This window comes from Aulonocara sp. 'chitande type north' Nkhata Bay, linkage group LG7 (genome assembly GCF_057382095.1).
Source record: "Aulonocara sp. 'chitande type north' Nkhata Bay isolate Kocher_YH1m ecotype deep benthic linkage group LG7, A_spYH_male_GT1.1, whole genome shotgun sequence".
In the NCBI taxonomy this organism is placed as follows: Eukaryota; Metazoa; Chordata; class Actinopteri; order Cichliformes; family Cichlidae; genus Aulonocara; species Aulonocara sp. 'chitande type north' Nkhata Bay.
In genome coordinates this window covers 28,415,600-28,434,443 of record NC_141350.1, presented here as the reverse complement: position 1 = coordinate 28,434,443, position 18,844 = coordinate 28,415,600, and the positions used below count along the sequence as shown (strand labels likewise).

At 43.7% G+C, this 18,844-nt stretch overlaps 1 protein-coding gene across 10 annotated transcripts; it reads right to left on the bottom strand.

Moving 5' to 3' along the window:
- Positions 1 to 1,367: 1,367 nt before the first annotated feature.
- Positions 1,368 to 13,053, bottom strand: slc31a1 (solute carrier family 31 member 1). Of its 10 annotated transcripts, none has more exons than XM_086299854.1 (7): positions 12,726 to 13,053; positions 9,422 to 9,460; positions 4,152 to 4,276; positions 3,991 to 4,063; positions 3,463 to 3,631; positions 3,281 to 3,346; positions 1,368 to 2,595 (listed from the first exon to the last, which is right to left on the bottom strand). In XM_086299854.1, the coding sequence occupies exons 1-7, from the start codon at positions 12,775 to 12,777 to the stop codon at positions 2,394 to 2,396; spliced, it is 726 nt and encodes a 241-aa protein (XP_086155980.1). In that variant the 5' UTR covers positions 12,778 to 13,053; the 3' UTR covers positions 1,368 to 2,393. The 10 variants fall into 10 exon arrangements, with proteins under 10 accessions (XP_086155980.1, XP_086155970.1, XP_086155972.1 ...); XM_086299844.1 differs by lacking the exon at positions 3,281 to 3,346 and adding an exon at positions 6,953 to 6,991 and having other exon boundaries at positions 1,371 to 2,595; positions 12,726 to 13,035; XM_086299846.1 differs by lacking the exon at positions 3,281 to 3,346 and adding an exon at positions 6,953 to 6,991 and having other exon boundaries at positions 1,371 to 2,595; positions 4,152 to 4,273; positions 12,726 to 13,035.
- Positions 13,054 to 18,844: the final 5,791 nt, after the last annotated feature.

The following is an 18,844-nucleotide window of genomic DNA, read 5'->3' as shown; positions in this document are numbered from 1 at the left end:
TCTAACAACGGAAAAAGGTATTTGTTAAAATGAAGCTTAAGTGAGTCCTTTCCATAAAAATTGAAAATTAGGAAAGATGGGCAACCAACTTGAAAATTATAGCAAACAGTTTTGAAGCTAAGAAACATTAAATCGCTTTTAAAAGCCTTGTACATTCTGTGAATAGTCAATGCAGATATTTCATAAAAAACTAACTGTTAACAGAACCCTTTCTTGTTGTCTTTATAATAAAACATTACTTACTTGGTCTTATAAGAGCCACAGTGGAGGGGCCAGAGAGCCACATGTGGCTTTAGAGCCGCAGGTCGAAGACTCCTGGCCTAGGTGCTGTGGAATATTCAATTTTCTACATGTAGGTGGCAACCTATGAAAGCAAACACTTTATTTTCTTCTGAGACAGCTACATTAATAATAATGAACATATATAATTCAAAACAAAATATAGAGACAAACTGGGTATGTAAAAAATAATAATAATAATTTAGGTATACGTGAATCACTTCACATGAAACTCAGTTTTCCACAGAAAAAAAATAAACGTTTCTGCACTGGTAACAAAAGAAATATCGACCCTTCCGACTAAATTGTGTTACTAGAGTTTGAACTAATAAAACTTAATATGCAGCAAGCCTAAGAAAAGTGGACAGTCTTCTATAAAAGAGCAAAACTCCACAGCTGCTGAAACTCACTGCCACAGACACTGGTGTTATACAGCGTAGGCCGTAAGAATTAAAATCATTATATCTCAGAAACCGTAGCAGCACAAATGCTAATTTTACCTGCACAAATGTAACACCAACCGCTCCGCCTATTTGCCTTTACGTTTCAAGTGGGTGGGGGGTCAGCTTCACTCTGCTATATTTCCATGGCATGTGTGACATCAATGGGAAACGTTTTTCATGCCCTTTCCACCAGTGGAAATCAGCAGATCATCTACTCCATCTACGACCTCCTCGCTGAGATAACAGTCCATTTCTGTCCGTGCCTTCTCCTCCAGTGTGCAATTTGTTTGTCCATGTTTGGACTTCTGTGTTCTAAACACGCAAATCAGTCTGTGCATGATTTCACTGCTCCTCTCATCAAAACTTTTGTGCAAGAAAAATATATCACCTATTGCCGGTTATTGGTCTGATGATTGCCGGTTGGAAATTTTTTATTTATTTTTACATATCACCCAACACACACACACGCACACGCACGCACACGCACACACACACACACGCACACACACACGCACGCACACGCACACACACACGCACACGCACACACACACAATGTGACAGCCACAAAAGAGGAAAAAACAAAAACAAAAACCCAGAAACTCTTGTGTGAACCTAATGGAGAGCAACATGCTGCTCCACAAAGACAACAAAGACAAGTTTCTACTTAAACTTTATTCAGTTTTTTACTGATTCCAGCATTTAAAACACGATCACATAAAACAGTTTCCTTCACAGGGTTCACGTCATAAAACACAAGACGAGATCACACCAGCTGGTCCCACACAGCCTCAGGCAGTGCACCAGAAGTAAGTGCACATGCTAAAAAGCCTGTGACCAAAATTATGTCCACATACTTTTTGCTGGAGTTGGACTTTAAATCCAGCAATCCCTGCGATCCCATTGGTCCAGAATGTAAACTCCACCCTCCTCAGTGTGAACCATCAAAAATAAAGTAATCACAACAGTAGAGACGTTCTTATGTCATCATCAGCACATGTGGCAAGTGCTAAGATGTCGACTTAAAGTGAAGTGAAACGAGTCGAGGCTCCGCCCCCACCTTCAGTCAGCAGTAAGGCAGCAGGTGGCAGCGGCGTTAAGGCCAACGGTGACTCAACTGGCCAAACAGATCATGATGCTTCAATTTAAAACAAAATCAAGTGACTGCTTCTGACAAAAACAAAAGTTAAAATTTCATTTGATCAACATCGAGCTCCGACTGGCTGATTCAGATAATAATAATAACAATAATAACAATAATTTTCTAAATATCTTAAAACGTAAACATGAAGTAAAATTTAACCAAAAAAAAAAAAAAAGCTTTTGATTTGCTCTGTACATACAACAAATCAAAACAGCTCCTAATCAATCAATTCCTAGTAGTCAAAGAACTGATTACATCCTGCCTTCTGATTGGTGGCCCAGCTAATGAGCTGCTAACGATGCTAAGCTAACAAAACGGGGAAAAAAAGTGAACTGGCCAATCAGAAGACAACTAGCTTGTCGTTTGTTGCCAACTACAGTATGATGTGACATTACCATTTTTACCAGGTAATGCTGTAATTTAGTGTGTCGTGCTAATTAGCTAACTTGGTGTTTAGTTCTATTAGCACACAGGCCAGCATGCTAATACTGAGTGTTAGCGAGCATTCATAGTGCTAAATAGCATGAATGCTAATGGCAGTGTTCTGTGATGTCAACAACCACCGCCTTTCTCCAACTAAACAGGAAGTAGCCCATTCCAGCACCAGCTGCCACAGCAATACAGAGGTAACCGTTGTAGGTCATGAAGACGAGCATCAGGAAGTAGCTGACGACCACCTGGATGATGTGCAGCAGGGTCTGTAGGAAGTGGGCGGGGCTCAGCATGCGCTGCCTGAGAGGTCAAGAGATAAGACTTAGCATTAGCATCAGCATGCTAAATAATATTACCCTTCAATACTTGTAGCCCTGTTAGCATTAGTATTGCTTTTGCTTATAGCACTTAACACATTATAATAAGCTTAGAGTTAGCATGGAACCTGATGACTGAAACATCTTTGGATTGCTAAAAGTATCCTAAGCTAAAATTGTGTACATTACCATGGATTAGTGTTAGCAGTTAGCATCAGCAGTAATAAAGTTAACATGTTTTAAAGTTAACATCATGCACAAATGACAGCGACCAAAGTCTTATGGTGACTTACGGTGTTTAATGTTCAGTTTCACAAAGACAAAACATGTATTTATTTGTAAGACTTAGCCCACCACTAGCTTTAGCCTGTCCAGAATCAGAACTAGAATTATTACAGTTAGCATCATCAGCTTCCCAGTGTCACAGAGCAAGACACCACATGCAGGCAGGAAGTCCTCCACCACTGTTAACCCTTTAACATCCACCCGCATATGATTAGATTAACATTAGCATTTGAGTCAACTAAACCATTAGCAGGTGTAGGACATCCTGTATGAGAACCTGCAATTAGAAGCTGCATAGAAGTCTGAACAGCCTGATCAAAGCAGACAGACAGACCCACCTAGGACAAGAACCTGAACCAAAACCAGAACCCAAACCCATTTACCTGGGAAATAATTCCACGAAGCGGGAGTTACTCATGACAGGAGGCACCGCCCCCTCCAAATGTTGGCTGCCAATCAGTAAAAATTAGTGTTTACCATGAGGTAAATGACTAGGAATTCTGAGAGACCGACACCTCCTACTCCTCCTTCTTCTCCTGTTTAACGGTTACCGTTAGCAACGTACCCAACCGTCTTGTGCGTCTCCATCAGCACTGTCCCATCAGCCCCGGGGAGTGGCATGGAGTTGTAACGGACGTTGACCTGACTACGACGCAGAAGAACCTCACGACCAATCTTCAACCCCTCGTACAGGGCGGCCAATAGGAAGACACCAATACATGCCCCCACCATCTCTGATTACGTCAAAGGAAGAGGAGGTGGAGTTAACAAACAGTTAACAGATCCAGTTATAAAAAACACATTCAAAATTCATACTGCAAGCAAAATTTCTAAAAGTCTAAATTTAATCATAATCTACATAAAATGAAAAATCTGAAAAACTAAACGTATTCAATTTAGTACAAAACGCATTTTTATACATAACCCTAAAGCTATACAGATATAACTACAAATGTAAATATAATATTAAAATCATTATAAATTATAAAATAAGAACAAAATAAGCACACAAAAAGAATTTAAAAAGTCTTCAAGTTTATTATCAGAGGAAATAAAGGATCTTAGCCACAATTGTGCCGGTGACATCACTCACCTCCAGGTGAGTTGATGAGCAGACCGGTGAACAGCAGCTCCACGTTATTGTAGCCGAAGTAAAATGTCATCATCTAGTTAACAACAGCATGACATCACACAGAGACCTTTCACTACATCATCTATGACCTGTTATTAGCAGTGATAAGCCCCACTTCTTACCATCATGTGACCTCCATGGTTCCCTTCCCCTCCTCCTCCTCCAGAGCCGTGGTCGTGCTCTGAGCTGGTGGGCGGGGCCATGGTGCTGTGATTCATGTGGTGATTCATGTGGTGATTCATGGCTGCTGTGAGACGAGACAAGAACCATCATCATCATCATCATCACGAACACCACCACTACGCTCTTTGGACTATAGCTCCCACAATGCTTTGGAAGCAGGAACATTTAGTGAACATTTCAAAATTAAAGTATCTGAACTCTGTGTGAGCAGACCAAATCACGACATCAGTCGCCTTTGTTTCGCAGGTATGATTGAAACCACTGCAGAGCGGTACCTGTAACTTCTACAGCATGGTATGATAAAATATTATGGTCAACGGTATAGAAACAGCTCTTCTGGTCTGAATCGTGTCTGATCAGGATATTGATCACTGACCTTATTGGCTTCTGATTATGAAATTATCGGAAAGAAGTGGTAACTATAAAGCTGAATAAACACTGGTCATGTGACTGAGTCACATGCTCGTGGTTACCACAAACTGTATATAAAAGATAGATGTCAATGTGATATCACCCGTCCCCGTTTTAGCTTTTAGGCACTAAGTGAGGGTGCTGCTTGCTCCTCCTACAGCCATCTGTCATTCACCAGTAGCCCCACCCCCAGAATCCTGCCCTGCTGCCTTATTGGTGCGTATTTGAGAGAATATTTGAAAGTCTTTGTTTGGAATTAAACAAATTATGGTTTATTGCTGTGATGCAGTCAAGGTGCGTATGTCGTCTTTGAAATCCTCTCAGGTGTGGCAGTTACGCACGCTCTCATGACGAGGCCGCTGCATCTGTAGACGACCTGCCTTCTGTAGATCTGTTGCAGCCTGTTTTACCGTCGCCTTTGCAAACCTCTGCATAAGAAATGAGCGATGTGTATCTATGGAAACGACCCGCTGCGCCGAGACTGCTTTGTGGCATGTTAGCACTGCAGCTGCCGCCAGTGGGGCATCAGTTTTAAGCCACCCTCACCAGCCTCAGAGCGAGCTGATGATCTTCCTCAATGCCAACTCCTCCTCTCCAGCTGAGCGTCATCGTTAGCATCCATGCACGGCAACACCTGAGCTCACCTGTGCGGTTAAAATAAAGCTAAAGCAGCTGCTCTCCTACCTGTTCTTCCTCAGCGATCCTCGCTCGTCCATGCACAGACACCAACTGACCACTGGTGACATCACCACAGCACATCAGTTCGCCAACAGCTGTAACTTCAGCAACAGCCTGATGTCACAGAACAGGCGCCCTCACTGTAATCCGATTGGCCGTGAGGCCCCGAGGCTAAGGAAAGCAAAACCAGCCAGTCGGAACACTCTGAGCTGGCGTCTGCCATCAGCCAATTAGATTACAGCATCGTTAACATTAAGGGGAAGGTTGGTAATTGCCGTCAGCAACCATTAAACCCCAAGTCATGTTTGGGCAGGCCGCCTCCTCTCTCTCTCTCTCTATTCAGTGCCTCTGTCTCTCGCCCTCTCTCTGACATTAGTTTTGGTTCATTTTAGTTTTTTCCACTCCGTTTGTTTTGTTGTTGTTTTATATTTTATTTATTTTTAAATGATCTTTTATTTTCAGCTGTAGTGGAGGAATTTCAGCTCTGGGATCAATAAAGTTTATCTTATGTGACCTTTATCACTGATCAGCTGCAGTTTGGTGTCAATAAAGTTTATCTGATGAGTGAAGAGGCGTGCACCTGTGCACATGTAACAGCTGAACGTAGAGCACGTATGAACAAATCAAACCCAATCTCTGTCACGTTTCTATGGGAACCAAGAATTCTCACTTCCTCTTCTGTTGTTGTTCTTCCCGCTTGAACTCGTCTGGATGCCTCGCATGATTCCCGTGGCGTTCTCTGCACAAACAGGAAGTGGGGCACATTTTCTTGGTTCACAGATGCAAAGTCCCACTGACATACTCCAAAGCTGAGGAAGTCAGATCAGACATGAAACGTGTGTTTGGACACAGCGAAACTCCTGCTTCCTGATGATGTCATCACCTGTGATATCTGTCCAGAATAAACGTCCACAGAAGCACGGTGAGGGCACGGAGGACACCGCGCAGCGTTTCAAGTTCACACAAAAAAGAAACAGGATGAGACGAGGAGACGCCCTTTTCATCTGAGACGTTTGCAGAGGAGGTGGAGCTTCTCAGCTTTTCCGACAGCAGACCATCCATCGGCCAATCATGCCATTCTCTGTTACCTCTGACTGAAAGGCCTGCAGCACCGCATCAATCAGAACTTTTCATGACTCAAACTGATCAATAATGCACAGCAGCGGTCTGAACGTCAGTTTTCACTCTGAACAAAATGGGCACTTCCTGTGACATCAATTCAGTATTAAGTTAATTCATTTAGCGCCAAATCACAGCAAGGTGCTTCATACTGTAAGGTAGAGACCTACAATAACACCCACCAATCAGCAAGCACTTGGCAACAGCGGGAAAGAAAAACTCCTTTTTTTTTACAGGAAGAAATCTTGGGCAGCACCAGGCTCAGCGAGGAGTGGCCATCTGCCGCAAGGGGAGAAAGACTTCATGCTTCAGCGTGGCAACAGGAAAGGTCAGGTGTCTCACTTCAAACACCAGCAGGTCGACTGCTCTGCGTTCCCCTGTGTGACCATCAGTGCAGGTGCAACCACACAGGATGTTACGCCTTTCACACATTTCAAAATAAAACTAACTCAATTCTTCATCTTTACCTGCTGTTTTCACTGTGAATCCTGTGCTCTGATTGGCTGATCTCAATTTATTTAGAAATTCTTACCTGCAGGACAAAGTGACGGGTGATCGAGCTCTGAAGAAACTGAAACAGCGAGAGAGACACAGAGACTTTAACAGCAGATAAAAGCTGATTACACGACAACCTCCAGCCAGTCATAGGCTGGCTCCACCATCAGACAGCCAATCAGCTTTGAGCAGGCTGAACTCTGACTGCTTCATTCTGTCCCTCTCTTTCTCTCTCACACACACACACACACACACACGCACACACAGCAGGAACCTTGATGAACCTGGATCCCTCCCCATCTCCAGCTGCCTCCCTCTTCCCGCTCCACCACAACCACCCACACATGCAGGGCCTTGGAGTAGGGGTATGTCACCAGGGTGCAGAGGAGGCTACCCCCCCCCCCCTCTGTCCCCTTCTGGCTGCCTCTGCCTCAATTTTATCCCACAACTTAGACATTCACATTACTCACACTCTCATTACACATACATATAGGATCTTGGGGGTGGGCACGATACACGGAGTCCAAAGTACCATCAGGGTGTACACCCCACCCCTGGCATCGTTGCCCACCTCTCAATTTTAAATACACGTAGACATTGAGGGCTAGCAGGAGGGACCATGCGCTTACCTGCTGCTCTCTGGCAGGTAGCTCCAAGCCCTCCTGGGTTTTAAATGCACCTTAGAACACACATGCATCAACATTACAATGAGCGGGTGGAGGGAGGTTCGGAGTCTTCTCTCACCCCCGTTCTCTGCGACCTGCTGGAGCAGGGGGGCTAGGACTAGGAGGAGGAGTTGGCCGTCCGACTGCGGTCTGGAGTGTGGAGCCTTCCTGCTGCTGCGGAGTCGGGGCGGTCTGCCTCCCCCCACCGCAGGGAAAAGGGAAACACCACCTGGGTCTGGGTGCAGTTCCCCCCTCCAGGGGCGGGGGCACCTAGACCCGGTTTGTAGAGTACGCTTGGGGAGTGTGATCGTGTGTACAGCGTCTCTTTATGTCTGTCTCCACGTTGGTTGAGTGTGGAGTAAGTGCATATGAGAGCATGAGGGTGGGAATGGATGTTTGTATCTGTGTGTGCCTGTATGTCTGTGTCTATATGTCAGGTTGGGTGTCAGGCGCCACCTCTCTGGGGACATCTCAGGCCCTCCAAGGTTTGGAGGCCTATCTCCCCCTACCACCACTTCCCCTGCCAGTGGCGGACCCCCTCAGACATCGGTGCGTTGGTGGTTCTTTGTGTCCGGGGATGGGCGTCCAGGTACACACCGGCTCACTCCTTGGTGGCCGCTTATCGGGGCCTGGAGCCTGGGGCTCGCTCGGGCCACTTCGGAGGTGGGGTGCCCCCGGCCTCTCGGCCTGGGGCTCGGTCACTCAGGCGCAGCTGGCTGCCGGCGGAGCTCACGGGCGCGTCACTGCAACCCCCCCTGGCTTCTGCTCCGCGGCTGCTGAGTGAGCCCTCATCTGGGACTCTCCTCAGCTCTTTCCGGGACAGTGGCGCAGCTGCCCCTCTGTTGGTCTTCCTTGGTCTCTTGTGTTCTGGGGGCCTCTGGATGTCTGGAGTTTTGATCTCCTCCACACCTGCTTCACGCCCTGGAGGACGGGGCTGTGGCCCCCCCACACCCTCTAGCAGATTATTACATGAAGGAACCTTTTAAAAAACAAAAAACAAGCGCGTCCATGCTCACAGGTGTACACACGGGTGATCACACCCACAAACTACACCCTTTTTGGCTCCTACCTCAAAGCACACTGTGTTCTGTTGATCTTATGTGCTGCACAATAATGTTTAACATTTAGTATTTACTGTCATATTCCCATATATCATTGTGATGTTGTTTATTCTATTACTCTTGTTCTCTTCTGCTTGCTTTCTTTTTTCTTTCTCAGCAGGTGACCCAGGTGATTGATATATGCATTTTTTTTTCTCTGCCCATTCTGTTGGTTTTTGTCTTTTGCCCTTCTCCCCCGTCCCTCTTCTCAGCTGTTTCTCTTTCCCTCTTTCTTTCTCCCCTTCTTTCTTCCATTCAAGTCTGTCCCGTATTCAGTAAGTGAAAATAAAATAAACAATAAAAGGTGAATCAAACGGACCATTACGGCAAGGCTGGGATGGTCAGTTTGGTAAAGTAAATCCGTTGGGCATCTTTCTTTGCCTTTAGACAACAATTCTGATGGCAAAAGAGTCAAACGGGACAGGCAAAAAAAAAAAAAAAAAAGGAAGAAATCTTGGGCAGCACCAGGCTCAGCGAGGAGTGGCCATCTGCCGCAAGGGGAGAAAGACTTCATGCTTCAGCGTGGCAACAGGAAAGGTCAGGTGTCTCACTTCAAACACCAGCAGGTCGACTGCTCTGCGTTCCCCTGTGTGACCATCAGTGCAGGTGCAACCACACAGGATGTTACGCCTTTCACACATTTCAAAATAAAACTAACTCAATTCTTCATCTTTACCTGCTGTTTTCACTGTGAATCCTGTGCTCTGATTGGCTGATCTCAATTTATTTAGAAATTCTTACCTGCAGGACAAAGTGACGGGTGATCGAGCTCTGAAGAAACTGAAACAGCGAGAGAGACACAGAGACTTTAACAGCAGATAAAAGCTGATTACACGACAACCTCCAGCCAGTCATAGGCTGGCTCCACCATCAGACAGCCAATCAGCTTTGAGCAGGCTGAACTCTGACTGCTTCATTCTGTCCCTCTCTTTCTCTCTCACACACACACACACGCACACACAGCAGGAACCTTGATGAACCTGGATCCAGGTGAGAGGTGGATCACCTGTCTGAGGGTTCAGTGTGGGGCCTTACAGGATTGAACATCTCTGATTGTATTATTATACATTAAAGAATTCAACCAAACTTAATGAATGTGATTCAAGGGGCATCTTGAATCGAATGTGAATCAATAATCAATGACAAGTGTGACTGCAGCTCAGCAGGATAAGCTCTGAGCTGACTTTACCTCCTCTAAGGCTCTGACAGAAGTTTGGAGCAAGGTGATTGGACATCAGTGTTACCCACACTGTGAAAGCTCTGCTCTGATTAGGTGGTCTCTGCTGGTCCTGATGCGGCTGACATCACATCCTGTTCCTGCAGATGAGCAAAGTGACTCATCGCTTCTAGCACTTATCCACCAGCTGAACTGAGCTCAGTGAAGCCAGCCCTCGCTGCTGCAGCAGACCTCCAGTCAATCATTCACACCCTCCTCAGCTTTGACCCCAGCAGTCACATAGCACTTTAATTTCAGTTCACATAGTTCAGGAGGTCCTACAGAAAAAGAACCCGAGCATGGCGGGTTCATGCCAAAAAGGTGTGACTTTATGGAGGTCAAAGGTCACACAGCAAGAATCAGACACATGAGGTTAGAATCAGCTGGCAGGTAAAACGACAACAACCTCCAAAACACCTGATCAGAAGAAATCAATCATCATAACCAACACCGCTGACCCACACCTGATGGCTGACTCACCGTGTGCGCACAGTCAGCAGTGATCAGACATCAGGACTGCATCAATTCTGCAATCTACTGACAGGCGAGCAGGAGCTGCTGCAATACTTAGGGCAGAGATCAGAGGTTATCCCTGTGTGTGTCTTCTGCTTTGATTCCTGTAAAACCCCGGTTGTCAAACATTAGCCCCGGGGGCCAGAATCAGACTGGCAAAGACTGCAGTCTAGCTCACTGGATGGCACTGGTATATCTGAACAATGTCTGCGTGGAGTTCAGGGATTTTGGACTTTTAACTGTATTTTCGAAGCTTTACAGCTTTTCTGCTGGTAAAGAGCTCCTCCCACTCTCATTCACGCAACACCACAGCAAATACATAACAGAAAAACAACTGAATGACAGAAAAGTCCTTCTGTCAGAGCCACAAGAAAACAATAGTAAAGGAAACTCTTCAGTTATGTAATTACAGGAGGATCTGTGTAATAAGCTACCAGAACCAGAACTTTCTCTGAATTTTACACATTTATTAATTTATCCTGGAAGATTTCATGTCATTATCTTTATCAGCAGCATTGTATTATTATATTTAAAAATGATACATCCTGTTGAACATGCACTCCTTTTCTCACATTCACTGAGATCAAATGTGATGTTGGACTTCTTCACACCAAAGCTTCTCTGGTTTAAGATCAAAGCTGCCAGCATGGAGTCTGACAGGCTACAGAACTTCCCTGACCTCTTGAAACTGCGTGTGTGAGTGTGTGTGTGTGTGTGTGTGTGTGTGTGTGTGTGTGTGTGTGTGTGTGTGTGTGTGTGTGTGTGTTTCCAACATAAACCTGAGAAACTGGTTCTACAGTCAGAAACAAAGAGAGAGTGTGTGTATGTTCTAGGGGTGGGGGAAAAAATCGATACTGTGTAGTATCGTGATATTTTGTTTGCTAATAATGTATCGATACAGGGACAGCAGAAATCAATATTTTGTTACAAAAAAGGTTTTTATGCTCAGAGCATGTTGATCCTTTTTCTGAGCAAAAATCCTGACATTCCTTCACTGTCCAAATGTGTTTAACTTTTTTTGGCAGCAATAAATATGACAGTTTACTTATTTTAATTTAAGACATGTTTTATTTTAATTAAGTTTAAAACTTTTTTTATTTAATGTAAATTTATATTTTGTTTTAATTTACTTTCAAATTCTTCAGTTGCTGAATGGGCTGCATAGTTTTCATAAATTGCATAGTTCAGAATAGCTATAATTGTACCAGATGGTTGCATTCAGTTAAGTTGGACTAGACTGTAATACAAACCGTTCAGTTTGTCACCAATAAAACTGACTGAAATGAGAGAAAGACTGAGTGTGAGACTTTGATATTAGATTAAATGAATATTGATAAAGTTTAACTATATGTACAGAATCTGAATATTGCAAAATATTTTTTTAAAAATCGCAATAATATCGTATCATGCGTTAAATATTGTGATAATATCGTATCGTGGGATGTATGGTGACTTCCACCTCTAGTATGTTCCCAGCATAACTCTGAGCAACCGGTTCTACAGTCGTGTGTGTGTACATGTTTTGACATCTTTGTGAGGACAGAAAATTGGACAAAATGCCTGTGAAGCTCAAAATGTGGTTTTAGTGTCAGGGTTACAATTGGGTTATGGTTAGGTTTAGGCTGAGGGTTAAGATTAAGCATTCGTTTAGATGGTTAGGGAAAGCATTATGTCAATGAGATGTACTCACGAACATATGAAAACGAGTTTGTGTGTGCGCGCGTGCGTGTTCATCACTGTGAAAACACCGTCTCGGTGTCTTCACAGTGATGTTATCTGAGGTCACGCCGTGGTTTGAGGACGTCAGGTTTGTTTCTTCTTCTCTGTCGGATTATGATCCAAGTGTTTTTGTCGCGTGTAGAAGACACACAGAATTCCAAAAGGTTGATTCTGTTCATCTGGACGTAGCGTCACCCATCCAGGTGACATCCAGTCTCAGCTGACTGCAGGGTTCGAAAACACACACAGACACTCAGGTGAGTGGAATCCCTGAGGACACCTGGCCACTTACAGCCGCCGTGTCCATGTACACGCGCGTGCACGTGGCAGACTGCACCTGCTGTGCCGCTGCGTGTTGCCTTCGCCAATCACAGTTCGTCACCAAACTCCCTTTGAAATCTGTGGAATTCTGGAAGCAAAGCGGGCGGCCACGACAGCGGATCTGAGGGGTATTCACGTCACACAGCGGGGGGGTTCACAAGGACCTGAACTCTGAGGGGAGGGCTGCACAGAGCCGGAGTAATCACGCAAACCTCCCGTTTCCGACCCGGTTGCTGGTTCCGATCTCGGACCTGCCCGTTTACCGTTAAAGCTCACCTTTCTTAAACTGAAGTTTTTTTGCAGGGAGTCTCGTACAACCGCCAGTCATGTGCTAGCGCGTTGCAGCAGAGGTCACTGGCAGAGTTCCGACGAATCAAACTCAGGTCAGCTCACCTGGAAAAGATCCGGAGGTTCCTCCTGCTCTCTTCCTTCGTCGGCTCCGAAGCAACAAACTCAGAGGTTCTGGGGAAAAACCCAAAGAAGAACCACAGAAAGAAGAAGGAGGAGGAAAAAAAAGTCGCTCAGCTCAAGTTCTCACTGTCTGCCTCTGCGCCACTACGCCGCCACTTCCGGCAGTGACGTCAAGACGTTTTTACGAAGCTTAGAGGAGGTTGAAGGGAAAAAACGAATCACCAATCAGAGGGCAACTCCTGATGAGGGGGCAGAGCCTCGGAAGCCACGTCGTAGACTTTTTGTAATGACGAGTCAGGTGACAAACAGCAGGGCAAAAAGTGGTGCCATCAAGTCACGTCACTTGTCAGAGTCCAACAATAAAACCATCAAGAACAACAATAAAAAGAACAACAAAAAAAATAAAATAATAAACAAGAACAGAAACAATACAATTATGAAAAAAACGCCATAAACAACAAAAACAACAGAAAATCTTTTAAAACAAAAAAATATATAAAACCATCAAAAACAATAAAAACGACTGAAGCGCATCAGAGGACAAACAGGTGCTGTGACTGTTTGTGGCCGTCAGCAGGCAGATGTGAAGTTCTGCTCTCACAGCTGGAGCAGGAAACTGACCCTGCTGCAGGTATGTGCACCTGTTCACTGAGATGAGCTCCTGTCCCTGACAAAGGAGTACACTTGGAGTCACACTGTCTCGGGATGACGAATGAGGGCTCAACCCTGTGCAGGATGACCTCACAGGCCGGAGCTCACTCACACAGATGGTTTCCATCAGGCTGAAGGACCTGTTCACTGGTGATGCTTCAGTTGAATCATGTTTGTTTACAGTCAGGGTTAAAAGGTCATATGCAGGTAAGAATGTCATCAATTCATTCACCACAAAAAGCTTCAGAGAGAGAAAACAGGAGGGTGATGACGACTGATGGAGGCAGACACCAAATGCTGCTGGGGCTTACCATTATGCACTACTCCTTCAGGAATGCAGCAAAAATATGAACATAAACATGTTCACATGCACACACACGCACATGTGTCACAGTTATTTGCTGTGTGTGCTTTTTTATGGTGTGTTATCACAGTGCAAAGATTTCTTATGGAGCCCAGGAAGAACTTGATTACAGTACACGTGTGTGTGTGTGTGTGTGTGTGTGAGAGACGTGTTATGAATGGGCAGAGTTTGACCCTGTACACTAAAGTTTAAACCATTTCAAATGAACGAGTTTATGATTAACTGACGGAAAGGAGTAACTGTTTCTTCTTTTTTATGTTGTTTAAATTACTCAAAATAAATACAACAATGAAATCGTTAAAAAATTTTGAACAATTAAAATATAAGTACAGTGTACTAACCAATTGTGCCACTGGAGCTTCTGGACCAATAAAACAATAAAAAGAAAAAAGACAAAACAAAATTTGAGCACACACACATTATGTATTTATTCATATATATATACATTTATATACACATTTATTTATAAATTCCCCACTCGCCCCTGCGGCAGTCTTTCTTTCAAGCTCGGGTCCTCTACCAGAGGCCTGGGAGCTTGAGGGTCCTGCGCAGTCTCTTAGCTGTTCCTAGGACTGCGCTCTTCTGGACAGAGATCTCCGATGTTGTTCCTGTGATCTGCTGGAGCCACTTGCCTAGCTTGGGAGTGACTTCACCTAGTGCTCCGATTACCACGGGGTAATTCTCAAGCTCTTCTCTGAGCCATTGGTACTTCCCTAGCTTCTTGTGTTCCTTCTTCCTGATGTTGCTGCCATTCAGTATCTCTACATCTATCACTAGAGCTGTCTTCTTCTGCTTGTCTACCACCACTATGTCTGGTCGGTTAGCCAGCACCATTTTGTCCGTCTGTATCTGGAAGTCCCACAGGATCTTAGCTTGGATTGTCTCAGGGACATCTTTACACAGCCTGCACCTGGGGTCGTGCCTAGTGTAATAGACCCCAGCCTCTATGGATCTTGTACTCAGAGCTTGTTCCTGTGCTGCCATTATTAGTGCCTCTGTGCTGTCTTTCAGTCCAGCTTTGTTGTCTCATCCTGGACTGTGGTGTTGACACTCACCAATCCCTGGCCTTCTTCCTTCCGCTTAGCATACAGGCTCAGGGTGCTGGACTTGGAGTGAAACCCTCCATGGATGGTCAGGAGCTTCCTTGTCTTGATGTCAGTGGCTTCTATCTCCTCCTTTGGCCAGCCTATCATCTCAGGTATCAGACATAAGTATTGACAGCCTGGATTTTGTTTTTACCGTTCAGCTGACTCCTCAGGACTTGCCTGAACCTTTGCTGGTACTTGGTGATTGCAGCTTTCCTAGCAGCCTCTTCATGGTTCCCATTTGCGTGTGGGATGCCCAGGCACTTGTAGTTGTCTTCTATGACTTCAATGTTGCCTTCTGGTTGTTTGATCCCCTCAGTTCTGACTACCTTCCCTCTCTTCATTCAAGGTTCAAGGTTCAAGGTTCTTTATTTGTCACATGCTTAGTTATACAAGTATAACACACAGTGAAATGTAGCCTGACACGCTCCTCGACATGTGCAAAAATTGGGGGGGGGGGGGGGGGGGGGTGTAGAGGAAGAACATTATATATATATATATACATACATATAGTATATACACTGGGTGAATGTGCAGTAGTAGCAGCAAGCAGGTGAATTCTGTACATTAATATGAATAGACATCTGACTATTTTACAGGATAGACAATATAAACATATTTAAAATTAAAGGAATTGAAATGTACATTGTGCCTTGGTTTAGTGTCTGGAAGAGAGTCCTGTCTCAGTCATTATCATCCAACTAGACTTCTCCAGTCTGAACAACGATGTCGTTGCTGTACATTCTGGTGGTGTGGATCAGTGAATCGATGTCTCGTTCAGGGTTGGCATACAACTTCATGTCATCCATGTAGAGGAGGCTGACAGCTGCTCCATTCCGTAGTCGGCATTCGTAGCTGGCAAGATCAGCTGGCAAAAGGGGAATTTTTATGTATATAAATATATATTAAATTTTAATAATAAAAGATTCAAAGTTGTGAAAACAATACATGAAAAAGATTATATTAAAGAAGTACTTAAAAATCATTTTCATGTCTCTGACCTAGAGCTGGGCGATAGAACGATAACGATATGTATCGCGATATAACTTTTACTCGATAGAGAAATTAAGCTATCGCGATAGACCTCGCCGCTCTTGTCCTCAAAAAAAAAAAAAAAAAAAAAGGTCAGCCAATCCAAATTAAGTAGCGCAGAGCCGAACCAATCACAGCCGCAGCGTCACGTCGCGTGACTTGTTAGTACAGCACAAGTGCCAAGCCGCACGTGTGTTTGTTTGGGAAGCAGCCAGCGGGTAATGGAGGAAATGAGTGTGCCGACTAGAAAAATCAACCGAGCGTGACCGAAGAGAAAACAGATGATGGTTCCAATGCCGGAGAGATTGTCGAACGGAAGAGCCATAGAAGCTCCGTAGTGTGAAGGTATTTCGGCTATTTCAAGTCTGACAAAAAACAGAGTAGCGTGCACTGTAAATTGTGCCGAAAGCAAGTCTGGCAATACAATAAACTGGTGCATGCGTCACACTGTGCGCCACGTTATTGTTTCGGTGAAATGGATTTCTACAATACTGTTAATTCTACTCTCTGCAGTGTTTAAATGCTTACATATACACACAGTTACTGTCCCTCCACACATACGACTCGGTTCTGCTTCTATGCCGCAGCTTTGTTTACTTTTACCCACCGAGGCTTCTAGACTTCTGATTGGCCAACATTTCTGCACGGGTAGGAATCTAGCGCCACCTGCTGCTTTGGCATGTTCATAGCAGCGTTTTCCTTCATTTCTGCCTTTATGTGTGGACGGGATTATTTTTTTAAAACGAAAACGGAAAATCTCCGTTTTCAAAAATACCCGTGTACGTGTGGACGTAGCCTCAGTCTCTGACTGGAAGCGCTAATTCGTCATTCGGCTTTTGTCAGACTAAAGTAACTGTTAAAACTGTTTGAAAAGCTCAGCTATACAACAAGGAGAGATTGAGAATTTCCTTTTAGTTCTCAGTTTATTTGATATTGACAAAAGTTAGTCAGTTTTGTCTGTTCTTCTGTAAAACAAACTAAGATTTATTTTTAGAATTAATATTTTGTTTCTAAGTGGAATTGACAATTTAGTCTGTTTTGTTTGTTCTATTTTGAAACTTAAACGCTTTAGCGGCTGCCTTTTGTGTAGTTTGCAATATTTGCCTTTATTTATCTGAAAAAAGTCTCATGTTCCTTAAGTACATCTACCCTGTTGAACTTATTATGGGAAATAAATATTTAAATAAAAACAAGCTGCTGATTATTTCACATTTTACTTGTGAGCAACGGCACATTTAAATCTTACAAATATAGTTATTTGGCTTATATCGTGATAGATATCGTTATCGCCTGAAATGAAAAAAACATATCGTGATATGAAAAAATCTCATATCGCCCAGCTCTACTCTGACCAAAGTTCAATAATTTTAAAATTGGTTTGTGTCATGTGGTTTTGGTCGTAGCACCGATGACAGCCTTCTGATTTCCAAGATGCTGGGTGCTCCACACAGAGCTTTATATATCAAACAGACATACTGAGATTTTTGAAACAATCAACGCTCAAAAACAATTTTCCCTGAGTTGCAGAGCTAAAACCAAGATGGCGTCTCGTATGTTAGTGACCAAGAGTGGAGGAACCTCCGAGCTGCTGTTAGGAACAAAGCTGTTTGAATTTCTGCAGGTTAAACTGGATGAACTCTTATCCTGAGATCTTTACTCTCGCTTACAATCTTGTTCTCATTGGGGCACGATCTCCATGTTTTCCACAGTTTCCATCGTTCTCCTCATCCCGGATCATAAAGCTGGACTACATGAGGGTGCATTCAAGTCACTGCTGAAACGACCAATCACAGTGCAGGTTTCAGAAGTTGGGTGATGTAAAAACCCAGCGTCACTGCTCACCTCTGATCTTATCTGTGATCTGACCATATCACCCGTGATAGTAGTAGTTTCAATATGGCGGACATGCGGTGTCATGGCGTTAAGCAGAAAGGAGTGTGAGGTTGTTCAAATCCTCAGCACACTGTTTTGTTTTTAATCTTTTCTTACGTCCTTGGGTATTCTACACAATTTTCCTTGAGCTCAATCGGAAGACATTAGGAACAAGGGAACACACCCCAGGTGACTCTCTAAGTAGGGATGAGTATTGTCACCGATTTCTATAACTGATTCAATTCTGATTCACAAGGTCCCGATTCGATTTGATTCTATTCAATTTTGACTCAGAAATATTATCATTCTGATCATTTATCAGTACATATCCATATTTTTATATTCTTGTTTAAAAACAAAGGTGAAACTTGTGATGCCTTTGTGTCAAAGTAACTGAGGATAAAACACAGAAAAGCATGAAGGAGATTTACCCGGCCTGGCTTTTTATAGCAGATAACCTTAAAAATATTCTGCAGTAGATCAAAAATTAAAGAACATGAATCAGCAGAACATTACCTGATGCTGCTGAAGTGAAGCAAAGTTACAGCTAAGCATTTTGTAATTTGGCATCATTTTTAAAAAAATTTTAAAACTCGGTATTGAACAGCACAAACGGGCAACAGCACTAAACACAACTACAGACTGGTGTATAATAAGCAAGCAATAATGCAGAAAATAAAGATTTTTGATGGTAAACTGTTCTTGAAGCTCACTGAGAGAAAGAGCTGTGCAGAAAGTGTGATTTTTATGTGTCTTTACGTATCTGCGTACATGCCGTCAGGTAAAAGATCCACGCTTTGTATTTATTGTGCAGAATTAACCATTTGGCGGATATTGAAATAGTTTTGTGAGTTTTAATCTGAGATTCTGGCATTTCTGGCAAAATACATTTATATTTTTAAAAAAAAAATCGATTCAGGATTTAATGAATAGATATCACTACGATTAAATTGAATAAACCCACAGCTATCTGTAAGCAC

What these genes read in the sequence shown, in the direction of transcription:
- slc31a1 (XM_086299854.1), bottom strand. Translation starts at nt 12,777, where the DNA reads ATGACTGGCGGTTGTACGAGACTCCCTGCAAAAAAACTTCAGTTTAAG. An exon ending in CCCGTCACTTTGTCCTGCAG is followed by an intron (nt 4,277 to 9,421) that starts GTAAGAATTTCT and finishes CTCGTCTCACAG; the next exon opens with CAGCCATGAATCACCACATG. An exon ending in ACCATGGAGGTCACATGATG is followed by an intron (nt 4,064 to 4,151) that starts GTAAGAAGTGGG and finishes GTTGTTAACTAG; the next exon opens with ATGATGACATTTTACTTCGG.